Source organism: Lagenorhynchus albirostris, chromosome 1 (genome assembly GCF_949774975.1).
Source record: "Lagenorhynchus albirostris chromosome 1, mLagAlb1.1, whole genome shotgun sequence".
NCBI lineage: Eukaryota > Metazoa > Chordata > Mammalia > Artiodactyla > Delphinidae > Lagenorhynchus > Lagenorhynchus albirostris.
The window spans coordinates 111,093,372-111,114,670 of record NC_083095.1 but is presented as its reverse complement, the minus strand read 5'-3'; the positions used below and the strand labels follow the sequence as shown (position 1 = coordinate 111,114,670).

The 21,299-nt window shown below is 38.3% G+C and overlaps 1 protein-coding gene across 7 annotated transcripts in view; it reads right to left on the bottom strand.

Annotated features, from left to right (window-relative positions):
* Positions 1-5,254: 5,254 nt before the first annotated feature.
* The window catches only part of MAPK6 (mitogen-activated protein kinase 6), a 45,994-nt gene continuing 29,949 nt past the window's right edge, over positions 5,255-21,299 (bottom strand). For 6 of the 7 annotated variants that reach the window (XM_060150017.1, XM_060149998.1, XM_060149990.1 and 3 more), the window contains 5 exons: positions 18,926-20,106; positions 16,770-16,914; positions 14,262-14,426; positions 8,663-8,864; positions 5,255-7,611 (listed from right to left, as the gene is read on the bottom strand). In XM_060150017.1, the coding sequence (XP_060006000.1) occupies positions 6,510-7,611; positions 8,663-8,864; positions 14,262-14,426; positions 16,770-16,914; positions 18,926-19,480 (2,169 nt within the window). In that variant the 5' untranslated portion in view covers positions 19,481-20,106 and the 3' untranslated portion in view covers positions 5,255-6,509. The remainder of the gene's footprint in view (positions 7,612-8,662; positions 8,865-14,261; positions 14,427-16,769; positions 16,915-18,925; positions 20,107-21,299) is intronic. The other variant, XM_060150045.1, reaches the window with a different exon arrangement.

The following is a 21,299-nucleotide window of genomic DNA, read 5'->3' as shown; positions in this document are numbered from 1 at the left end:
ACAGCCCGCATGCTGCAACTACTGAGCCCCCGACCCCAAAAGAAGAAAAAAAATGGATACACTGCAACACAGCAATTAAAATGGAATTAGAGCTACATGTATCAACATAAATTTCAGAGACATGTTGAGTGAAAAACAAGTTGAAAAAATAGGAATATGCCATGAGATTTTAAAACATGCAATATTACAAGCTTACAAAATCATTAGTAAAAGTGAAACCGTGCACCTCAGATTGGGACTTGAACCCACGTGCTGGGACTTGAACCCGGCCAAAACCCACAATCTTCCAACTGACATCACACACCCGGTTTTAGGACTTGAAGAAACTCAGGTTCTTGATGTCTCATTGCAGAAAAAATTCAGTGAGAGACAAAGTGATAGGTAAGAAGTGGATTTATTTAGAGAGAAACACTCCAGAGTGTGGGCCATCTCAGGTGAGAAAGGCACCAGGGTATGGGGTTGTCAGTTTTTATAGGAGTGGGTAATTTCATAGGCTAATGAGTGGGAGGAGTATTCCAGCTATTTCAGGAAGGGGTGGGGATTTCCAGGAATTGGGCCACAGCCCACTTTTTGATCCTTATGGTCAGTCTTGGAACTGTCATGGCACCTGCGGGTGTGTCATTTAGCTTGCTGATGTGTACAGTTAGTGTATACTGAGGCTCAAGGTCTAGTGGAAGTTGACTTGCCACCTTGGACCCATCAGTTTATGTCATGTCCTTGGGCTATGTCATTCTTTCAAAGGTTGTGCCCTGCCCCCTTCCCTCCTGTGTCAAAAGTATAAAACTGTGCATGAGAATGATAAACAAAATTCAGAAAAGTTGTCTACCTCTGAGGAGGGAGGTAGGGAAATGAGATGTGGGAGGGTTAAAGAGAGGGATTCAATTGTATCTGTAGGTGTTTATCTGATGCAAATGGACATTAGATGAACTGATAAAGCAAGTGGTATTGAAACAGGAGGGAAGGAGGCAAGGCACAACCTTTGAAAGAATGACATAGCCCAAGGAAGTGACATAAACTGATCAGAACCAAATGGGTCCACGATGGCAAGTCAACTTCCACTAGACCTTGAGCCTCAGTATACATTAACTGTAACACATCAGCAAGCTAAATGACACACCCACGGGTGCCATGACAGTTCCAAGACTGACCATAAGGATCAAAAAGTGGGCGGTGGGGACTTCCCTGGTGGCGCAGTGGTTGATAGTCTGCCTGCCGATGCAGGGGACACAGGTTCGTGCCCTGGTCCGGGAAGATCCTACATGCTGCGGAGCGGCTGGGCCTGTGAGCCGTGGCCGCTGAGCCTGCGCGTCTGGAGCCTGTGCTCCGCAACGGGAGAGGCCACAACAGTGAGAGGCCCGCATACCCCCCCACAAAAAAAAAAAAGTGGGCAGTGGCCCAATTCCTGGAAATTCCCACCCCTTCCTGAAATAGCTGGAGTACTCCTCCCACTCATTAGTCTATGAAATTACCCACTCCTATAAAAACTGACAACCCCATACCCTGGTGCCTTTCTCACCTGAGATGGCCCCCACTCTGGAGTGTTTCTCTCTAAATAAATCCACTTCTTACCTATCACTTTGTCTCTCACTGAATTCTTTCTGCAATGAGACATCAAGAACCTGAGTTTCCTTAAGTCCTAAAACCAGGTGTGTGATGTCAGTTGGAAGACTGTGGGTTTTGGCCGGGTTCAAGTCGCAATCAGGGTTTTGGCTGGGTTCGAGTCCCAGCAGCATGGGTTTAAGTCCCAATCTGAGGTGCACAGCTTCAGTATCTATACGTTTTTTAAAAAAATTTTACAGTTTTCCCACGTGTTTGAAATCTTATTTAAATAATAACCAAAAAAGTGTGTATGTGTGTGTGTGTGTGGGGCGTTGCTGTTTCCAAATTAAACCTAATATCTAAGATTCAGAAATAGCTCTAAAAATTGTGATGCCAAGCCAACAGCTGGAACATTCCTCTAAGTTAGAATTAGTCATTTAAAAGGTAAATTATTTTTGGACGTAAGCAAAATGGCAGAATAGAAAACCTCTAGACCTCACTGCCCCATAGAAAAACCGACTTTAACAATACATGGTCCAAAAAGCCTTTATGAGTACTCCAGATCCTAGTTAAGAAGTCACAGAACCCCCAGACAATCTCAAAGCCAAGAACAGACGCACTGAAGTGCATCATTTGAAAAGCAGTTTTGTTTCAACCATGTCAGCCCCTTCCTCAAGCCAGCACCGCTCATGCTTGGGAGGGAAAGCCCACTTTGAAGCTTCTCCTTTGGGAGGGGCAGGGAGGACTAGAACAGTCAATCAATGTTCCAGGTTTTGGGGGGCTGCCCAAGAGATTGATCGCAGTCTGGCCTGACTCAAAGCACCCCTTTGGCTGCCTGGGGGCTGCTGAGAACAAAAGAGAGCTCAGGGAATTGGTGCAGCACCAGAGAACCTGCAGTACCTGGGACAGACATCGGACAAAGCAAGAGACGACAACCTCCTGGAAAAGAAACTTAGCTGGGGGATGAGGGGTTGGGGGGGTGCGGGTGTAGCAACACACACAAGCACCGAGATTACACAATCCCATAAAAGGTTTGAGAATCTCTAGCTGGGACGATTGGTGAGATTACTCCCCAGTACAAGCCTGTCTGTAAAGATAGGTAGAAGCAGCTGTTTTTTCAGATGCAAAAATCAGAACAAAAAATAACAAGACACATGAAGAAACACGAAAACATGGCCCAAAGAAATAAATCCCCATATACTGAAAGGAAATGAAATGGAGATCTATGAATTACCTGACAAATAGTTCAAAATAATCATCTTAAAGAAGCTCAATGACAGGCTTCCCTGGTGGCGCAGTGGTTCAGAGTCCGCCTGCCGATGCAGGGGACACGGGTTCGTGCCCCGGTCTGGGAAGATCCCACATGCCGTGGAGCGGCTGGGCCCGTGAACCATGGCCGCTGAGCCTGCGCGTCCGGAGCCTGTGCTCTGCAACGGGAGAGGCCACAGCAGTGAGAGGCCTGTGTACCGCCAATAAATAAATAAATAAATAAATAAATAAATAAAGCTCAATGTGCTACAAGAGAACATAGATAAACAACACACAAAACCAGGAAAACAATGCATGAACAAAGTAAGGATACAACGAAGTTTAGAAACTATAAATTCACAAGAGGGGCTCAACAACAGACTTGATCAAGCAGAAGAATCAGTGAACTCGAACACAGTTCATTTGACATTATCAAGTCAGAGAAACAAACAAAAAGAACAAAAGAAGAAAGCCTAAAGGACTTATGAGACAAAATCAAGTGGACAAATGCATATTACTTAGTAAAAGAAGCCAGTCTGAAAAGGCTACATACTATATGATTTCAATATAACATCCTGGAAAAGGCAAGACTATGTACGGAGAGTAAAAAGATCAGTGGTTGTATTGGTTTTGGGGCAGGGCGGGAGTGGAGGAAGAATGAGTAGGCAAAACACACAGGATTTTTAGGACAGTGAAACTACTCTGTATGATACAATGGTGGACACATCATTATACGTTTGTCCAAACCTACAGTATGTACAGTATCAACAGTAAACCCTAATTAATGCAAACTATGGACTTAGGCTGATACTGTTGTGTCAATGTTATGTTCATCAATTATAACAAATGTCCCACTCTGGTGGGGGATATTGACAATGGGGGAGCTGTGCATGTGTGGGGACAGTAGGTTTATCAGAAATCTCTGTACCTTATGCGTAATTTTGCTGTGAACCTAAAATTTCCCTAAAAAATAAAGTTCATTAAAAACAAACAAAAAAAGGCTTCAAATCAACAATCTAAGTTTACACTTCAAGGAGCTAGGAAAAAAAAAAAAACTAAACCCAAAGTTATCAGAAGGAAAATTAGAACAGAAATAAATGAAATAGAGAATAGAAAAGATACACAAATTTAACAAATGCTTAGCTAGAGTAAGAGGAGTCAACATAAATCAGAAATGAAAGAGACAGAAATTAAAAAGGGATCATACGAGACTACAATGAACAACTGTATGCCAACAAATTGGATAACCTAGAAGAAATGGATAAATCTCTAGAAACATGCAACCTGTAAGAGTGAACTGTGAAGAAATGGAGATTTAATCAATCATCAAAAACCTCCCAACAAAAAAAAGCCCAGGACCACGTGGCTTCACTGGAGAAGTCCACCTAATATTTAAAGAAGAATTAATATCAATCCTTCTCAAACTCTTCCAAAAAACTGAAGAGGGAATACTTCCAAACTCATTCTGAGGCCAGCATTATCCTGATGCCAAAATCAGACAAAGATCTAAGAAAATAAAACTACAGACCAATATACCTGATGTACACTGATATAAAAATGCTAAAAAAAAATACTAGCAAACTGAATTCAACAGCACGAAGAATTAACATTATAAACAGGTGGGATTCCTGGAATATAAGAATCAACCAACATATGAATATCAATGTAATATAGCACATTTTCAGGATAAAAGACAAAACTCCCATGACTATGTCAATTAATATGGAAAAAGCATTTGACAAAAATTCAACACCTTTTCATGATTAAAAAACTCAACAAAATAGGAACAGAGGGAAATTACTTCAACATAATAAAGGCTACATATGAAAATCCACAACTAACATCATATTCAAGGGTGAAAAACTGAAAGCTTTTCCTCTAAGAGCTTGCCTTTTTAAGGTAACCTGAATTACATTTAAATTCACAACGATATTCATTGAAATCACTGAATTCATTGAAAATATATGCATTTTTAAAACCTTTGTGAATCCACATGAAATTAATAAATAGGTCAGTGGAAAGGTAGAAGTCCAGATATTAAGAGAACTGGCTGTGTACAAAACACGAATGGAAGACAAAACAGAAAAGTGAGGTTAAAGGAAGAATGGTTATATTTGGATAGGTAAATGGGTAAGTTCTTGAGCAAAGGAAAGATGGTGTATTGTAGAGCAAATACATTTAAAGGAGCTTCCTCCAGCTGCATAGTTCAAAGCTTCCACACACATCTTACATAATAAGTTTTGAAATCTATGAAGGCCTTATTCTATTTTAATGTGTGAGGTTAAGTCAACAAGAGATTTTTGTGTGGAGATGAAGAGTTTTCTTTTAAGTCTTTTAGCCTAACATAGTTTCAACTGTAGCCACGGTTCAAAGATGCTGAAAAGTGGAACTAGATGAGATTCTGCTAGTGGTTTTCATTCTAGCAGGTAATTATTTTCATTACCTAAAGAGTTAAACAAGAGCCATATTTGCCGGCCATGATTTATTTGTCCTTTTTCTTCAAACAGGATAACCAAAGATACAGACAGTATTCAATAAAATAAAATAGATGAAACAAATTCTAAGAGACTGCAATGCCACATGCTACATTTAACCTAATTTTATTCATGCTTGCCTTGGGATGGGGAATAGATCATTCAGTAAAAACATACAGTAAAAACAAAATATGTCTTATCATGTACAACTTTTAAACTACAATAATGATGTACCTTAATTACGTCCATGCACACAAGTCTAACATTACAGTTCTTTTTCTTAAAATAAACACAATTAAGACTTCTAGGAGCATTTTATAATAAAGTAATTCCTAATTTTTCTTTGTAGATAGATCAAGCACCTCCAAAATACAAATTCCTATACACAGTGAGCGCTTTACTTAAAATGAATACTTAAGTAAATTAAGTACATGGACAGCCTTAGGATAAGCTGACATTATATATTCAGCTAAGTAGGCAACAAACCATAGTGCCAAATGGAAAAAGTGTATTTGCAAATAAATTTCAAAAACTACGTTAACTTTTTATAATTAAATACAGAAAATATACTGATTTGCTAAAATAAATAAGATGTGATGTAGTAACACTTCACTATAAAGAATGCATACCAGAACATTTATAAACGGTGAGTGAATCTTATTTAGTTTACTACAATAAACGCTGGCTAAATAGAAGTGCATATTGTGAAGCACTATGGGTGGTATATGTTTTGCCACATACTTTTGTTACCTTGAGGTAGATAACACATGTGTACCAAATTCGGCATTCATTTTCAGTTGCTGCTGGTATCATGTGTTTTTAAGAAATGTGTACAGTATGAAAAACTTGAAAATACTCATGAATGAAAAATGTTTTAGGAAAAAAATAGATATTTTCATGCAACTATGTACAGTCTCACTGTGTAAATTTCAAGGCAAGATTTTTGTTTCCTGTAAAACAGATCATTGTTCTATGAGAGAATGTTTTTTCCTTGTCTTAGTGCATTTCTTTTGTCTCCTCCTGCATTGCATTATTTTGCTCTATTCTTTATTTAGTGTGCAAACGACATGCCAGTTAAAACGAAAACCATCTCACATGTAGAAAAAAAGTCTGGATTTTAAAAACCAAGAAAATATCCTTTCTAAATGACACCATCTGATTCAAGTAAAAAAATGACTTAAACACTAGTAATAAAGAAGACAAAACACATTTCATGAAGAATACAAAAAGAAATGTCTGCTGAGTGTTTTAGTTCAGATGTTTCAGAATGCTGCTGTATGTTTTATGAGGAATCTGAGGGGAAGATTTCATAGCAGAAGGTGTTAATGTGGCCTGTATTGACTTAAGTGGTGACCCAACTGGACTGTGAAACTGTGGGATGCCTATGGATTCAAGCTGCTTGTTAAAGAGGAACTCCCCACTGTTGTTCAGAAATCCTTCCTCATTTCCTCTCTCCCCAAGCTTCCCATCCTCTACCGGCTCAGTTTCTAGCATTTCAGTATCCTCTTTCCTGCTAAAGAACTTGTCCAGGTAACTGGTGTAAGTGTTTTCCTTTTCAATTTGCTCATCCTTCCTTACCTCACAACAAAACTGATTTATGAGAAAACAGTCCTCCCCACCTCCCACAAACTGGCTATCCCAAGAAGACTGGTACAAGGCTTCTAATTGAGCCAAATTGGCCATTCCTTTCTCCTGTTTTTCTCGGCTTACTGACTTGGATATCAAACTTTTCAATTCTAGTTGGGACACTGAGCTATTCAAGTCATTTAATTTGTCAACAACATCAGTAGGCTCATGTTGTGAACTAAGTTGAATAGTTCCTGCAATAAACGAATCAAAGTCAAATCCCTGATTCTTTTCCCTTTCTTTTTCAGCCAGTTGCTGTGATGCTTCCTCTAGAGCTATCTGGGCTTTAACCAATCCATTCCTTTCACATTTTGACTTGCCTTTCTTATCAGATTTTTCTTTGCTTTGTTCTTTCCAATTGGAAAGATCTATAATAAGCTTGGGTTCATAGTAATGATTAACTTCACTCTCTCTCCAAACTAAGTTATCTAAGTATGATGATGACCTCGTTTTGTAGTTACAAGTATGGCTACACTCCAGATCACAGTATTTGTTTTCATGATGATCTGAGTATTGCCAACAAGGCTCAGTAGAGTAACTGGTGTCAAAAGCAGGATCCTCCAAATACTTTTCACGATCTCCATCCAAATATTTTCGAGGATCGACTTGTACTTCTTCTTCATCAGTGACATCGGACAGAGCTCTTGGGTCAAGCTGAACTTCATCAATATCAAAGTTGTTATGTATAGGCCAATCATGCTCTGAAAACTGACAATCATGGTACCTGAAAAACATTAATACATTAGTCTTAGTCCAGGTGTATGATTTCATTTTCAAATTCACTGCGTGCCTTTTAGATCAAAACACTGTGCGTGCTAGGTCTATGATGGGATAACAGGAGTGTTAAGTCATGAGCCTTCCTCCAGGAATTTATAATATATAATCTTAACGGATAGGTAAGCTCTGTTACTATATAAAGCAATATGAGGCAATATTTGGTAATTACCAATAAAGTATATAATTATATAAAATGCATATAAACATCTGAGTGGCTGATGTACAGTTCAATTCTAACACAGTTTCACACACACAAAAAAATACTTTATGGCCACAAAATGTAGATCTCTAATTTCAATCAGGTGTCATACAGATTTTCACTCTACTGGTAATAAGGCAGATAAGGACTTGATGGAAATCATCACCATGAATAGAAAAAACAAAAAAAACCAAAAAGTATCCATGTATATGTTTTACTGAATGTGGTATCCTCTTACTGACACATTACAGTAAGGTGACCACACCATGCTCAAGTAGAGGCAGACTGAGACACACATGAAAACATGGGGGGTTGAGGAGGAGGGACTAGAAAAGAGATTAGATAACTAATAAGTATGACAGAAAATGTGGAGACTGGAAAACATCCGGGTATGTGAGGAAAGAACTATACACAGATGGTAGAAATGTTCAGGTGGAGAAAGAAAATGGTTGGCAGATGTGTGTAAACATACTCTCAAACACCTCAACATTTTAGGAGTAAAAAAAATGCAACAAGTGAACAAACTAATTTCGACATTAACTACTTCTTGTTCCAAAGTAGCATTTAATTTTTCCCATTATGTATATCCTAAGCAGTAATTATTAAATATTTAAATCACATAAAGGCTATTCAAAGACAGCAGTAAGTTCAACAGAAACCCAAGACCATTTCTAAATTTCTAAGACTTTTACATTGTCTTATCATTTATAATTTAAAAATAAAACTCACTATATTACGGTTCATTGAAAATAAAATAATTTTCAAAAAAAAATCTTTTTCTAATTTAGAGTCAATTTACCTTTCCCAGTTATAAATGTGACTATGAGTTTCATCCATAAGCAAAATATCATCAACTTCATCTTCAATATGAAAAGGATGACTTGAAATTGGCTCATCCATTGGAAAAGAGTAAATGCTCATGTAAGGATGGGAAAGCGCTTCTTCTGCTGTCAACCGATCCATGGGGCTGAATGTCAGAATTTGTTCCAGGAAATCCAGTGCTGCAGAACAGAGGAATAAAACACCTTAACTATACTGGAGGTCCACCAACCCATAAAGAACAAAAAGGGATTATACAATTAAAAGGTTAAGTTAATTTAAGTTTTGTCAGAGAAATAAAACTAGCTTTCCTGATTCACTGATTGAAAAGACACGCGTCCAAGAAACAAAGTAAATATTTGAAATATACCCCAATCTCATATTATGGCCAGTTATAAAGAAAAAGGAATATATTAAGTTGAACCATGTGAAACTTTCATTTTTGTCAGTCAAAAATGGTCAAACAACAGCAATTTCATATGGCTCAACCTAATACATAGGTCCTAATTTCAGCTCTGCAACTCACTAGCTTAGCTGAATTACTAGCTAAGCTGAATTACTAGCTATGTGGAACTGGACAGGTTATTTAAACTTGCTGAACTTCAGTTTCTTCATGTGTAGAATGGATATATAGATAGATGTCTTACAAGGTGTAAAAATTAAATGTATAGTGTCTAGTGCTTAATATAAAGCCCTTTCTTCCCCTTATCTCACTGACTAGCTGTTGTACTAATTTGTTGATTTCTGTTTCACATCAATCATACTACAGCATATCACACAATGCACTTGATCATTTTAGGGCTATGGTGGAGCTACCAGAAACCCAATTCTTCCCACTCAATCTTTTAGGCCTTCCTAAGCTCCTTTCCCAGCCTGAACCACTCTGTCACCAGCCCTCCACCACCACACACTTGTATGCCTTAGGACTGACATCAATCTTCAACTCTGAATCATTCCTACCTTCCACTTTCTCCATTTCCTAGCCATACAGTGCTGATAAAAACTAGATGCAAAATCACATGTGTATCTAGCTTTCTACAAATTCATACATACTGTGGAATTTCAATTTGGCCTCTGCTATTGCTTAGCAATGTTCCTCACCATCTCTTTTTTTTTTTTTTTTTTGGCGGTACGTGGGCCTCTCACTGTTGTGGCCTCTCCCGTTGCGGAGCACAGGCTCCGGACGCACAGGCTCAGAGGCCATGGCTCACGGGCCCAGCCGCTCCGCGGCATGTGGGATCCTCCCAGACCGGGGCAGGAACCCGTGTCCCCTGCATCGGCAGGAGGACTCTCAACTACTGCGCCACCAGGGAAGCCCCTCACCATCTCTTTATGCTATCTATCTTTCCATTATTCTCAACAGATAAACCTACTTCACATTTATCTCAATCCCTACTTCTTCACTATGGTCTATCACACATCTACTTAACCTTACTTTCTGTCTCAAAGGAAAAGCTAGCTAGCCCTTCTCTCTAAAACTAAGCTGCACTCTAGAAAGGATGCTATTCTCAATTCCCAATCTCTCATTAACATGAAAAATAGCTGACATTTATATAGCCATTTATATTTTCACCTTTTCTCCACTCCTCTCTATTATATTACCCTATCTAGGAAGTCATTTCATGATACAACAAGCTGTTGTTCTTGGTTTTCCTGCAAGAGTCAGTCTTAGGCCAGGGCCCATGTGTCTCAAGGCAAGAGACAATCTGAGGCATAGAGTTATGAATGGTTGACTCAGCATAATCACCATCCTTGGAAGGAAATATATCCAGCTACACAAGAGGAATATACTCTAAAATCCCTAGCATTTGGGAACAGTAGATAGCAGGTAGAAAGAGGCAGAGGTAACAAAGAAAGTAGTCAGGCTGATGGACTTCCCTGGTGGCGCAGTGGTTAAGAATCTGCCTACCAATACAGGGGACGGGTTCAATCCCTGGTTCGGGAAGATCCCACATGCCGCGGAGCAACTAAGCCCGTGTGCCACAACTATTGAGCCTGTGCTCTAGAGCCCACAAGCCACAACTACTGAGCCCGCATGCCACAACTACTGAAGCCTGTGTGCCTAGAGCCCATGCACAACAAGAGAAGCCACCGCAATGAGAAGCCCACACACCGCAAGGAAGAGTAGCCCCTGCTTACCGCAACTAGAGAAAGCCTGTGCGCAGCAACAAAGACTCAACGCAGAAAAAAAAAAAAAGAAAGTAGTCAGGCTGACCTCCCAAATGTATGCAAAGAAAAAACATTTCCATCATTGTTGAAAATGCTATTGGATAGCACTGTTCTGGAGAAAATCGGTCTATTTACTACAATGGTGTTGAAGTATGCTAAGATATAGAAATAAGTGGTAAATCTTTCACCACTCTTATTCAACATAGTTTTGGAAGTCCTAGCCACAGCAATCAGAGAAGAAAAAGAAATAAAAGGAATACAAATTGGAAAAGAAGTAAAACTGTCACTGTTTGCCAATGACATGATACTATATATAGAAAATCCTAAAGATGTCACCAGAAAACTACTAGAACTAATCAATGAATTTGCTAAGGTTGCAGGATACAAAATTAATGCACAGAAATCTCTGGCATTCCTATATACCAACAACAAAAAATTCAGAAAGAGAAACTAAGGAAACACTCCCATTTACCATTGTAACAAAAAGAATAAAATACCTAGGAATAAACCTAAGGAGGCAAAAGACTTGTACTCAGAAAACTATAAAACACTGATGAAAGAAATCAAAGATGACGTAAACAGATGGAGAAATATACCATGTTCTTGGATTAGAAGAATCAATAATGTGAAAATGACTATACTACCCAAAGCAATCTACAGATTCAATGCAGTGGCATTCTTCACAGAATTAGAACAGAAATTTTTACAATTCGTATGGAAACACAAAAGACCCCAAACAGCCAAAGCAATCTTGAGAAAGAAAAATGGGAGTTGGAGGAATCAGGCTCCTCAACTTCAAACTATACTACCAAGCTACAGTAATCAAGATAGTATGGTACTGGCACAAAAACAGATATATAGATCAATGGAAGAGGATAGAAAACCCAGAGATAAACCCACGAACATATGGTCACCCTATCTTTGATAAAGAGGTAAGAATATACAGTGCAGAAAAGACAGCCTCTTAAATAAGTGGTGGTGAGAAAACTGGACAGCTACATGTAAAAGAGTGAAATTAGAACACTACCTAACACCATACACAAAAATAAACTCCAAATGGATTAAAGACTTAAACGTAAGACCAGACACTATAAAACTCTTAGAGGAAAACATAGGAAAAACACCCTTTGACATAAACCACAGCAAGATCTTTTTAGACCCACCTCCTAGAGTAACGGAAATAAAAACATAAATAAACAAATGGGACCTAATTAAACTTAAATGCTTTTGCACAGCAAAGGAAACCATAAAGAAGACAAAGACAACCCTCAGAATGGGAGAAAATATTTGCAAATGAAACAACAGACAAAGGATTAATCTCCAAAATATAAAAACAGCTCATGGAGCTCAATATCAAAAAAACAAACAATCCAGTTAAAAAATGGGTGGAAGGCCTAAATAGACATTTCATCAAGGAAGACATATAGATGGCCAAGAGACACATGAAAAGATGCTTAACATCACTAATTATTAGAGAAATGCAAGTCAAAACTACAATGAGGTATCACCTCACACTGGTCAGAATGGCCATTATCAAAAAAGCTAGAAACAATAAATGCTGGAAAGGGTGTGGTGAAAAGGGAACCCTCCTGCACTGTTGGTGGGAATATAAATTGATACAACCACTATGGAAAACAGTATGGAGTTCCTGAAAAAACTAAAATTAGAACTACCATATGACCCAACAATCCCACTACTGGGCATATACCAAGAAAATCATAATTCAAAAAGAGACATGTACCACAATGTTTATTGCAGCACTATTTACAATAGCCAGGACATAGAACCAACCTAAATGTCCATCAACAAATGAATGGATAAAGAAGATGTGGCACATATATCCAGTGGAATATTACTCAGCCATCAAAAGAAATGAGTTATTTGTAGTGAGGTGGATGGACCCAGAGTCTGTCATACAAAGTAAAGTAAGTCAGAAAGAGAAAAACAAATACCGTATGCTAACGCATATATGTGGAATCTAAAAAAGAAAAAAAAAAAAACGGTACTGATAAACCTAGTTGCACGGCAGGAATAAAGAGGTAGATATCAAGAATGGACTTGACATGGGGTGGGAGGGCAAAGCTGGGGCAAAGTGAGCGTAGCATCGACATATATATACTACCGAATATAAAATGGTTGGCTGGTGGGAAGCAGCAGCATAGCACGGGAGATCAGCTCGGTGCTTTGTGATGACCTAGAGGGGCAGGATAGGGAGGATGGGAGGGAGCTTCCAGAGGGAGGGGATATGGGGATATGTGTTATGCATATGGTTGATTCGCTTTGTTGTGCAGCAGAAACTAACACAGTATTATGAAGCAATTAGACTCCAATAAAGATCCATTAAAAAAAAAGAAATTAAGTGGTAAACTATAGAGAAAGGGAGGATGAAAGGTAAGAATGGAGGGAAATTTAAGACTGGGTATTCATCTAACGACACTAGTGGGAACAGGGTTCCTAGTAGTCTTAATGTGTTAATTCACATGTACTTAATCTTATTTGCTTTTTCCCTCCGATGATCATGAACAGAACGTGAGAAAAGCTTAAGATGTTTAGGAAAGTATATATTCCTATCTTTATGATTCATGAAAGAACTATTACAATCCTGGCATTGATGTAGCTAAATACAGTATGATAATTCTTAAAGATAATGAGACACAATCAACTTTTACAAAAGATGTTTTTCATGTCTAATGCTCTTCTTTTAAAGAATGTTATCTTATTACAGATAACTATTACAGGAGTTAGACTTTTGTATCTTATTTATATCAACAAACCCTAAAGATATGTCTTATTTTGAGATATGAAATTAATTACTTTAGTGGTCAACAGTTTTGATTCTCCCCAAGTTCCTACTACTTTCAAGTCTGCACAAACTCTCACATTTAGCACCTAATATTACTAACAGTGATCTGCCAACTTTTATGTAGGAAGTTTGCTCACATGGAGTTTTGATCTCTCCTCCTTCTCTTCCTTGCTCTGAAACCTTTGCTTTCCCTGACTCAATTCCCTCTTTCATATCTAAATCACATTTATATTCACACCCACACTTATGTATCATATAACCCTCACAGAACCCCATTCCAGCTTAGTGAGAGTCAGTGATTAATCTGTTCACCTAGCGTAGACAATCAGAGGTCTAAGCTGGAAAAGTAGATGGAGTTAGAACCAGGAGAGAGGGGTTACTTTCTGGAATCTAGAAAATTATTCAGAGCAAAGAAACAGATCCCAGCCTAAGTGCCAGGCCAAAAAAGGGAAAGCCAGTGCTGAAGTTTTAGGTATATCTTAAAGTGTCTAAAGACTATTTGCGAGAATGCTACATATCTAAGGATAAAAAGCTAAAGCTTCCCTACACAAATCCTGCTTACACACAAACACACCATTACATGATGCCTACTCTTCAGTCACAATACCTTCTCGACTAATTCCCGGAAGCAGCTGAGTTAAAGGTTTGTGTGGCTCAGTCATGTCATTTCTAATGTAAACTGGAATAACGCTGAGAAGCTCCTGACGATCTTCCTCATGTACGACAGGAATAGATTCTAAAATCAGCTGCATCTGTTCAAGTTCATGTGCACCTGAGATCAAAAAAACACCAAATACAACAGGAATAAACACACTGTTTACTTATTGGCAATAAACATTCTAAAGCTATAGGAAAGTAACTTAAATATTGTAATGAACACTGGGGGGAAAATGGTTTTAACTGAATCATTAATCAGCAGATTTCACTGCACTGAATATCATCATCAACCTGCTTAAAAAGCATATCTATTTCAATTACTGCTCACTGATATGTTTAGTTTTAGCTGCTTTGTTTCCATAAGAAATTGACTTGAAGCCTGGCCTCATATTAAGGTACCATAAAGTAGTGAAAAAAGCAATGAATTGAGATTTACAGACCTAGAATCTAGTCCTAACTATACCACTAATTAACTTACTGTAACTCTGAGAATACTTAACATGGTGATGACTTAATTTCACTCTCAATAAAACAGAGGCCTGGACTAGATTTGTGAAACAAAAAGTTTTATAGTTATATATTAGGCTCAGTTAACATTTCAGGACCACTATTAAAGAAATAAAAGGGCAAACACTTCAGGCTAAATGGGCAACTAAAATTTTAAAAAAACCATTCATTTGCTTTTCCACTTATTTCTAGAAATTCATTCAACATTCAAAATTTTTCTTGAGTGCCTACTATGAGCAAGGCACTTTAGAATACATCTATGAAACAAAACTGAGCAAGTTCCTGCTTTCATAAAGCTCACAATCTAATGGAGGAAGACAGATAATAACTCTGTAAACATTCACATCAAACGGTGACAAATGCTATGAAGAAAAATAGAGTAAGCTAAGGGGGACAGGAGCACTGTTGGGGGTAGGGTTAATTTATATTAACAACCAAGGATGACCAAGGAAGGCCTCACTGAGAAGCTGAAAATTAAGGAAGTTAGGAAACACACCATACATTCATATGGAGGAAAGGAGTTCCAGGAAGATGAGAAAAGGCCCAAAGGCCTACAGGAGACAGTGGGCTTGGGATGTCCAAGAAACAACAATTAGGCAAGTGTAGCTCAAGTAGAGTGGCTCGGGGGGAAGTGATAGGAGATGAGGTCAGTGGTACCAGAATAAGAGTTTACTTTATCCTGAATTTGTAAGAAGCCATTGTAGAGTTTTGAACACAGAAATGACATGAGCGATGTTTTCAGAGAACTACTACACTGCTATGTGGTAACTAGACCACAGACAGCAAAGGTTAAAGCAGGAAAGCCAGTTAGGAGGTCATGCATTAGACCAGGAGAGGCATAATGGTTTACTGAACTGGCAGGAGGTGGGTAGTGATAGAGATACTAACAAGCAGTTAGATTCAGGACATATTTTGAAGGAAGAGCCTGCAAGATCTGTGCTGAGAGAAGTGAAAGATGATGCCAAGATTTTGGCCTGAGCAACTAAGAAGTGGGTCTGGTTTACTAAGATGAGGAAGAGAGCAGAAAGAGAAAGTATGAGGGAGAAATATCAGGAAGTCAGTCTTGGATAGGTTAAATTTAAGATGCCATTAGACATCCAAGTGGAGATACTGAGTAAGACCGAAAAATAAGGCTAGGACACTTACCATAGGTTAAAAATACACAGATTTCCAATGAATGCTTAGTCCTTGCCTTTATTGCTCTGTTAATATATTGACGCCTATACTAATCAACACTTAGATCTCCCTCATGTTGCTTTTACTGGATGGATCACAAACCTACCGAAGAGGCTTTAGAAGGGAACTATCACTGAATCTTTCAAATCATTTCACTTGTTTGAGTTCTTGTTAAAATTCTCTTTAATTAAATGTTTAAAGTTTAAAGGGTTTAAGATCGAAAATTACATTATTTAGAGGTTTTTTTTTTAAATCCACCTTAACTAAAAACTCTCTCACGCATGTTTTTAGACTCCTTCATAGCACCAAACTCTGCAAAAATTGGTTGTTTCTGAAATATCACAGCAGTCAGGCAACAGGATATGGCAAATCAAGCAACAGGGTTGACAGGGGACACAGAAAGAATTACAGAATTTTCAACAACTGCTAAAAAATTTTACCAGGAAGTGACAAACACTGACAGAATCAGGTAACTCAGGTATCATTTAACACAAATAACCTAACAAATACTATGGATCTACAAAATATGAAATTATGTTTAAGAAGATATATGCTAAAGAACAGTAGAATTCTGAGTAAATTTACTGAGTGAACAATTCAGTGAATACATAAGTTTTCTCAATTTTTTAGATATTAAAACCATTTTATCTTTTCATTTTAATATTCTACACTACAATAAATTGTTTTAAATCTTACATAAGTCTTGCTTCATAGATATATACAATATTATTTCTCTCTGGGATAATTTTTTCCCCTGTATTTTAAAATTTCTAACCTGCAAAGAGGGTTTTACCAGTCAGCATTTCAGCAAAGATGCAGCCTGCAGCCCACATGTCAATCGCTTTCGTATAATTATTAGGAGAAAGTAAAAGACGTGGAGATCTGTACCATTTAGTAACCAATCCTTCAGAAAGATGACCCTGAAAAAGGAACAAAAATATACTTTTTACTTTAGCTGAATAACAGTACATAAAAAACATGATTCACTAAAGAATCCTTAATCTAAAAACAAACTGTAATTGTAAAATCCTAAAACAATACTGTTGATCTCTATGCCTATTTTCAAGTCTCTTGCACTTGTGAGCATGAATGGAGGTTAAACTCCCCCTGTAATATACCATCTATAAAATTATGTTCACGTGAAGTCTGCTAACCAAAGTATACGATAAGAATTTAGTGTTAGGGCTTCCCTGGTGGCGCAGTGGTTGAGAGTCCGCCTGCCGATGCAGGGGACACGGGTTCGTGCCCCGGTCTGGGAAGATCCCACATGCCGCGGAGCGGCTGGGCCCGTAAGCCATGGCCACAGAGCCTGTGCGTCCGGAGCCTGTGCTCCGCAACGGGAGAGGCCACAACAGTGAGAGGCCCGCGCCACAAAAAAAAAAAAAAAAAAAAAAGAATTTTAGTGTTAACTCTAGGCCACATATTCAAAACAGGTTTCAGAGGAAGAGCTATTTTTCATTTCAAGTCTCAAGTTAATAAAGGAGCAGGTATGCTTTAAATCAATGAGAGAAAGGCAGGAAAGAGCACCAGAGGTGCTATTTAAAAACGCATTGCTGGGGCTTCCCTGGTGGCGCAGTGGTTAAGAATCCTCCTGCCAATGCAGGGGACACAGGTTCAAGCCCTGGTCTGGGAAGATCCCACATGCTGCAGAGCAACTAAGCCCATGCACCACAACTACCGAGCCCTCGTGCCGCAACTACTGAAGCCTGCACACCTAGAACCCATGCTCCGCAACAAAAGAAGCCACCACAATGAGAAGCCCACACACCACAACGAGTAGCTTCCGCTTGTTGCAACTAGAGGAAGCCTGCGCACAGCAACGAAGACCCAATGCAGCCAAAAATAAACTAATTAATTTTAAAAATAAATAAAATAAAAATGCATTGCCAATCTCCTTACTGACAATCCAGCAGACCTGGCTTTACTGCATACCCCATGCCTAATCAATTTTACTACTTTACATTTATGAATTGTTTGACAGAAACAGTTACACATATATTGCCTTATTTCATCTTCAAAACAACCCTGAGAAAATGTGAAGGTAGATATTAACACAGATTAAAGAATCTGCTTAAGGTCATATAGCTTAGCTGGATGTAGAAATTAACTCAATTTTAGATAGTGTAACTTCTAGTTCAGTGTTCCATCTACAATACTTTACTGTTATCCATAAAGAGGATGTGGTCATCCATTTCATTTTGGTACTCAATTTCTATGTTAAAGTTGTTTTTTTTTAAATTAATTATACTCAGTGTGAGATGATACATGAAAATGAAAAGATTTGTCTGAAACATGTGCTATGGGAAGCCAAGCAAGCAGGCCTCCCACGGATGCTTTATAACCAAAGCAGCTCCATTTTTACATTTTGAACATCAGGATCCCACATATGATTTCATTTGAAAACTAAAAGACCAGAGTTCAGCTCAGAAAATTAAAGCAAGCTTTTATTTAAGGCAAAGTTACTATGAATCCTTCTGGCTATTCTTATTGTCTACTTTATGCGAATTTAGATTTCAAACTAAACTAAGTTTACTAAACAAGGCAAAACAGAATAGTATACTCGAATGGACCAAAAAAAGGCATAAAAGTTGAAATAGCAACCCCTATTACCTTCAGATAGAACCACCTTCTGCCCTAAACACATAAGGATATATCCTACTTTTAAATAAGGGAGAATTTCAGTTATATAATAATATAAATATATAAATCAATATAATAAATAACCATACACTTTTAAGAATTTGCATTTAATCAGGATTCTACTCCACCTTCATTTCAAACACAGGGAGACTGTGAATGGAAAAAAGGTACTATGTAAAGTTTAATACAATTAACTAAAATTTCTGCCACAACACACAAAGGAAACATAAGCACTTATATCTGATGATGTATATCAGTTTAAAGGTCTGTCTCAGCTGACTTTCCACATACCTTATGGGAATAATGAGGATCCATGATCCGTGCAAGACCAAAGTCGCCTATCTTCAGCACCAAGTCTTCAGTATTAATGAAAAGATTAGCTGGTTTGAGATCTCTGTGCAGTACGTTTGCTGAGTGAATATATTTGAGCCCACGTAGCAGCTGATACATGAAAAGCCTGGCATGCTCTTCCAGTAACGGGCCCTGCTCCAGGACATTAGCCAAGTCTGTCTCCATGTACTCCTGAACAATGTAAACACTGTTCAGTTCAGTAAGAGAGCCCACATCATCTGTTAACTGGCTTCCACTAGGACCAAGAATTTCAAACACCTTCACAATGTTATCATGGTCAAGTCTTCTAATAATTTTGATTTCACGCAGAGCATGTTTAACACTCTGGGGATCGGTAAGGACAATTTTCTTGATGGCTACTCTTTTGTCACAGTCATTGTCTACAGCAGAAAAAACCAAGCCATTGCCTCCACAACCCAATGGTTTTAAGTCCATATACCTAGAGCCCAGATCAAAACCATGAATGTTCATGAGACTTTCAAATTTCTCTGCCATTCTGAAACCCTTACTATTGCCTTTTCCTTTCGTATTGTTGAACTTGTGTAAATAAGGAAGAAAGCTGGCATCAAAAGGAAAGATCTTTCAAAAAGGTAGAAAAAAAATAATTTTGCTTCCACAGCAAGATGGTTTCATTGCATATGCCAACCAGGCCCGTTGAGTTCCCCTTAGATTTAAAGCTCAAAAAGCTCTACTCATACTGAGAATTAAAAAGATTGCAGTACTCATAGTTCAAGAAAGGGGCAGCAACTCTGCAGACATTTAAAGAAAACACTCAAGAAACTCAAACGGAATGAAATGACATACTATGCACTCAGATTTACTGTGCTGAAGGATTTAACATTTAACAAAAATGTGAATAAATATGCACACAACAGGCTTCTATGAACATTCTCCTCACAGTGCAGATACATTCAGTGTTGGACTGGTCCTGAGCAGCATCATTCTAAGGTGCTGGTAAGCACTATTTCCGTTTTGCTTCTTTTCTTCCTTTGTTGCTGTATATTTCAACAGGAAGCCCTGGTGGCTGTTGGTTAACAGAAGATGTCTTTTGTTAGTGATCAGGTGGCTCCAGCTCACCACAATCACAATCAAAGCTACCGTCCATCTTACTCTGATACAACCTGGAGGATGAGAAAAAAGAAGGAAAAGAGTCACCACTGTAGGAAATGCTTTTTTTTTTTTGGCTGCACCTTGTGACAGGCAGAACTTCCCCGACCAGGGATCAAACCCATACCCCCTGCAGTGTAAGCGAGGAGTCTTAACCACTGGACCACCAGGGAAGCCCAGGACATGCTCTTTTATTCAACTCTATAAAATGACACAACTGGGCATTTAGCTATAGGCTACTACTGGTACATTAAACTTACGTATTTATAGTCACTAAATGGAAAGATGACCCTCAATCAAAAACAGCTATCCATGTTGTAAGCAATTCACATGTGTTGGCTCAGACTCCAGATCCCACCATACTAGATTCTTTATATTATTTAGGTCATTAGCTTGTGTAATTTCTTAAATGTCAATGAGCAAAGGAAGGCTCAGAATATTTTTAAAGAATTCTCTAGAATTTTTGAGGGGTAAAGCATTAGTAACATTTTTCTAAAAATATATATATAATAGTCTGCAATGTGTTAGTTTGTTAAAGAACATGTTTACTGGGCTTCCCTGGTGGCGCAGTGGTTGAGAGTCCGCCTGCCGATGCAGGGACATGGGTTCGTGCCACGGTCCGGGAAGATCCCACATGCCGCGGAGCGGCTGGGCCCGTGAGCCATGGCCACTGAGCCTGCGCATCCGGGAGCCTGTGCTCCGCAACAGAAGAGGCCACAGCAGTGAGAGGCCCACACACCTCAAAAAAAAAAAAAAAGAACATGTTTACTTATTAACTCTGCCTAACAATATCTAATGAACAAAAGTGTAGCAGTACAAATAAGAAATTTGCCGAGCATGTTCTTAAATTTACATAGGAGTGAACTTAAACAGTGAATAAACCTATGAATAAAACCCATGAAATGATGTTTAACGTCACTGGTAATCAGAAAAATTACTTCATGAAGATAACATTTCAGATTGAAAAACATTTTTAAGAGTCAGCTGTTAATATCAAGTCTGGAGAGCAATGTGGAAAAACAGGAACTTTCATACAATATTGGTGAGAGTTTAAATCAGTAAGACCATCAAAGAGCAATTTGGCATAAGCAAATAAATAAGGATCATACCTATGACTTGGCAATTTTTCTTCACGGACAGGTCCCTAGAGAAATGCTTGCAAATGAACATGCAAATGTTCATTTTCTTTGTAAGGGCAAAATATCAA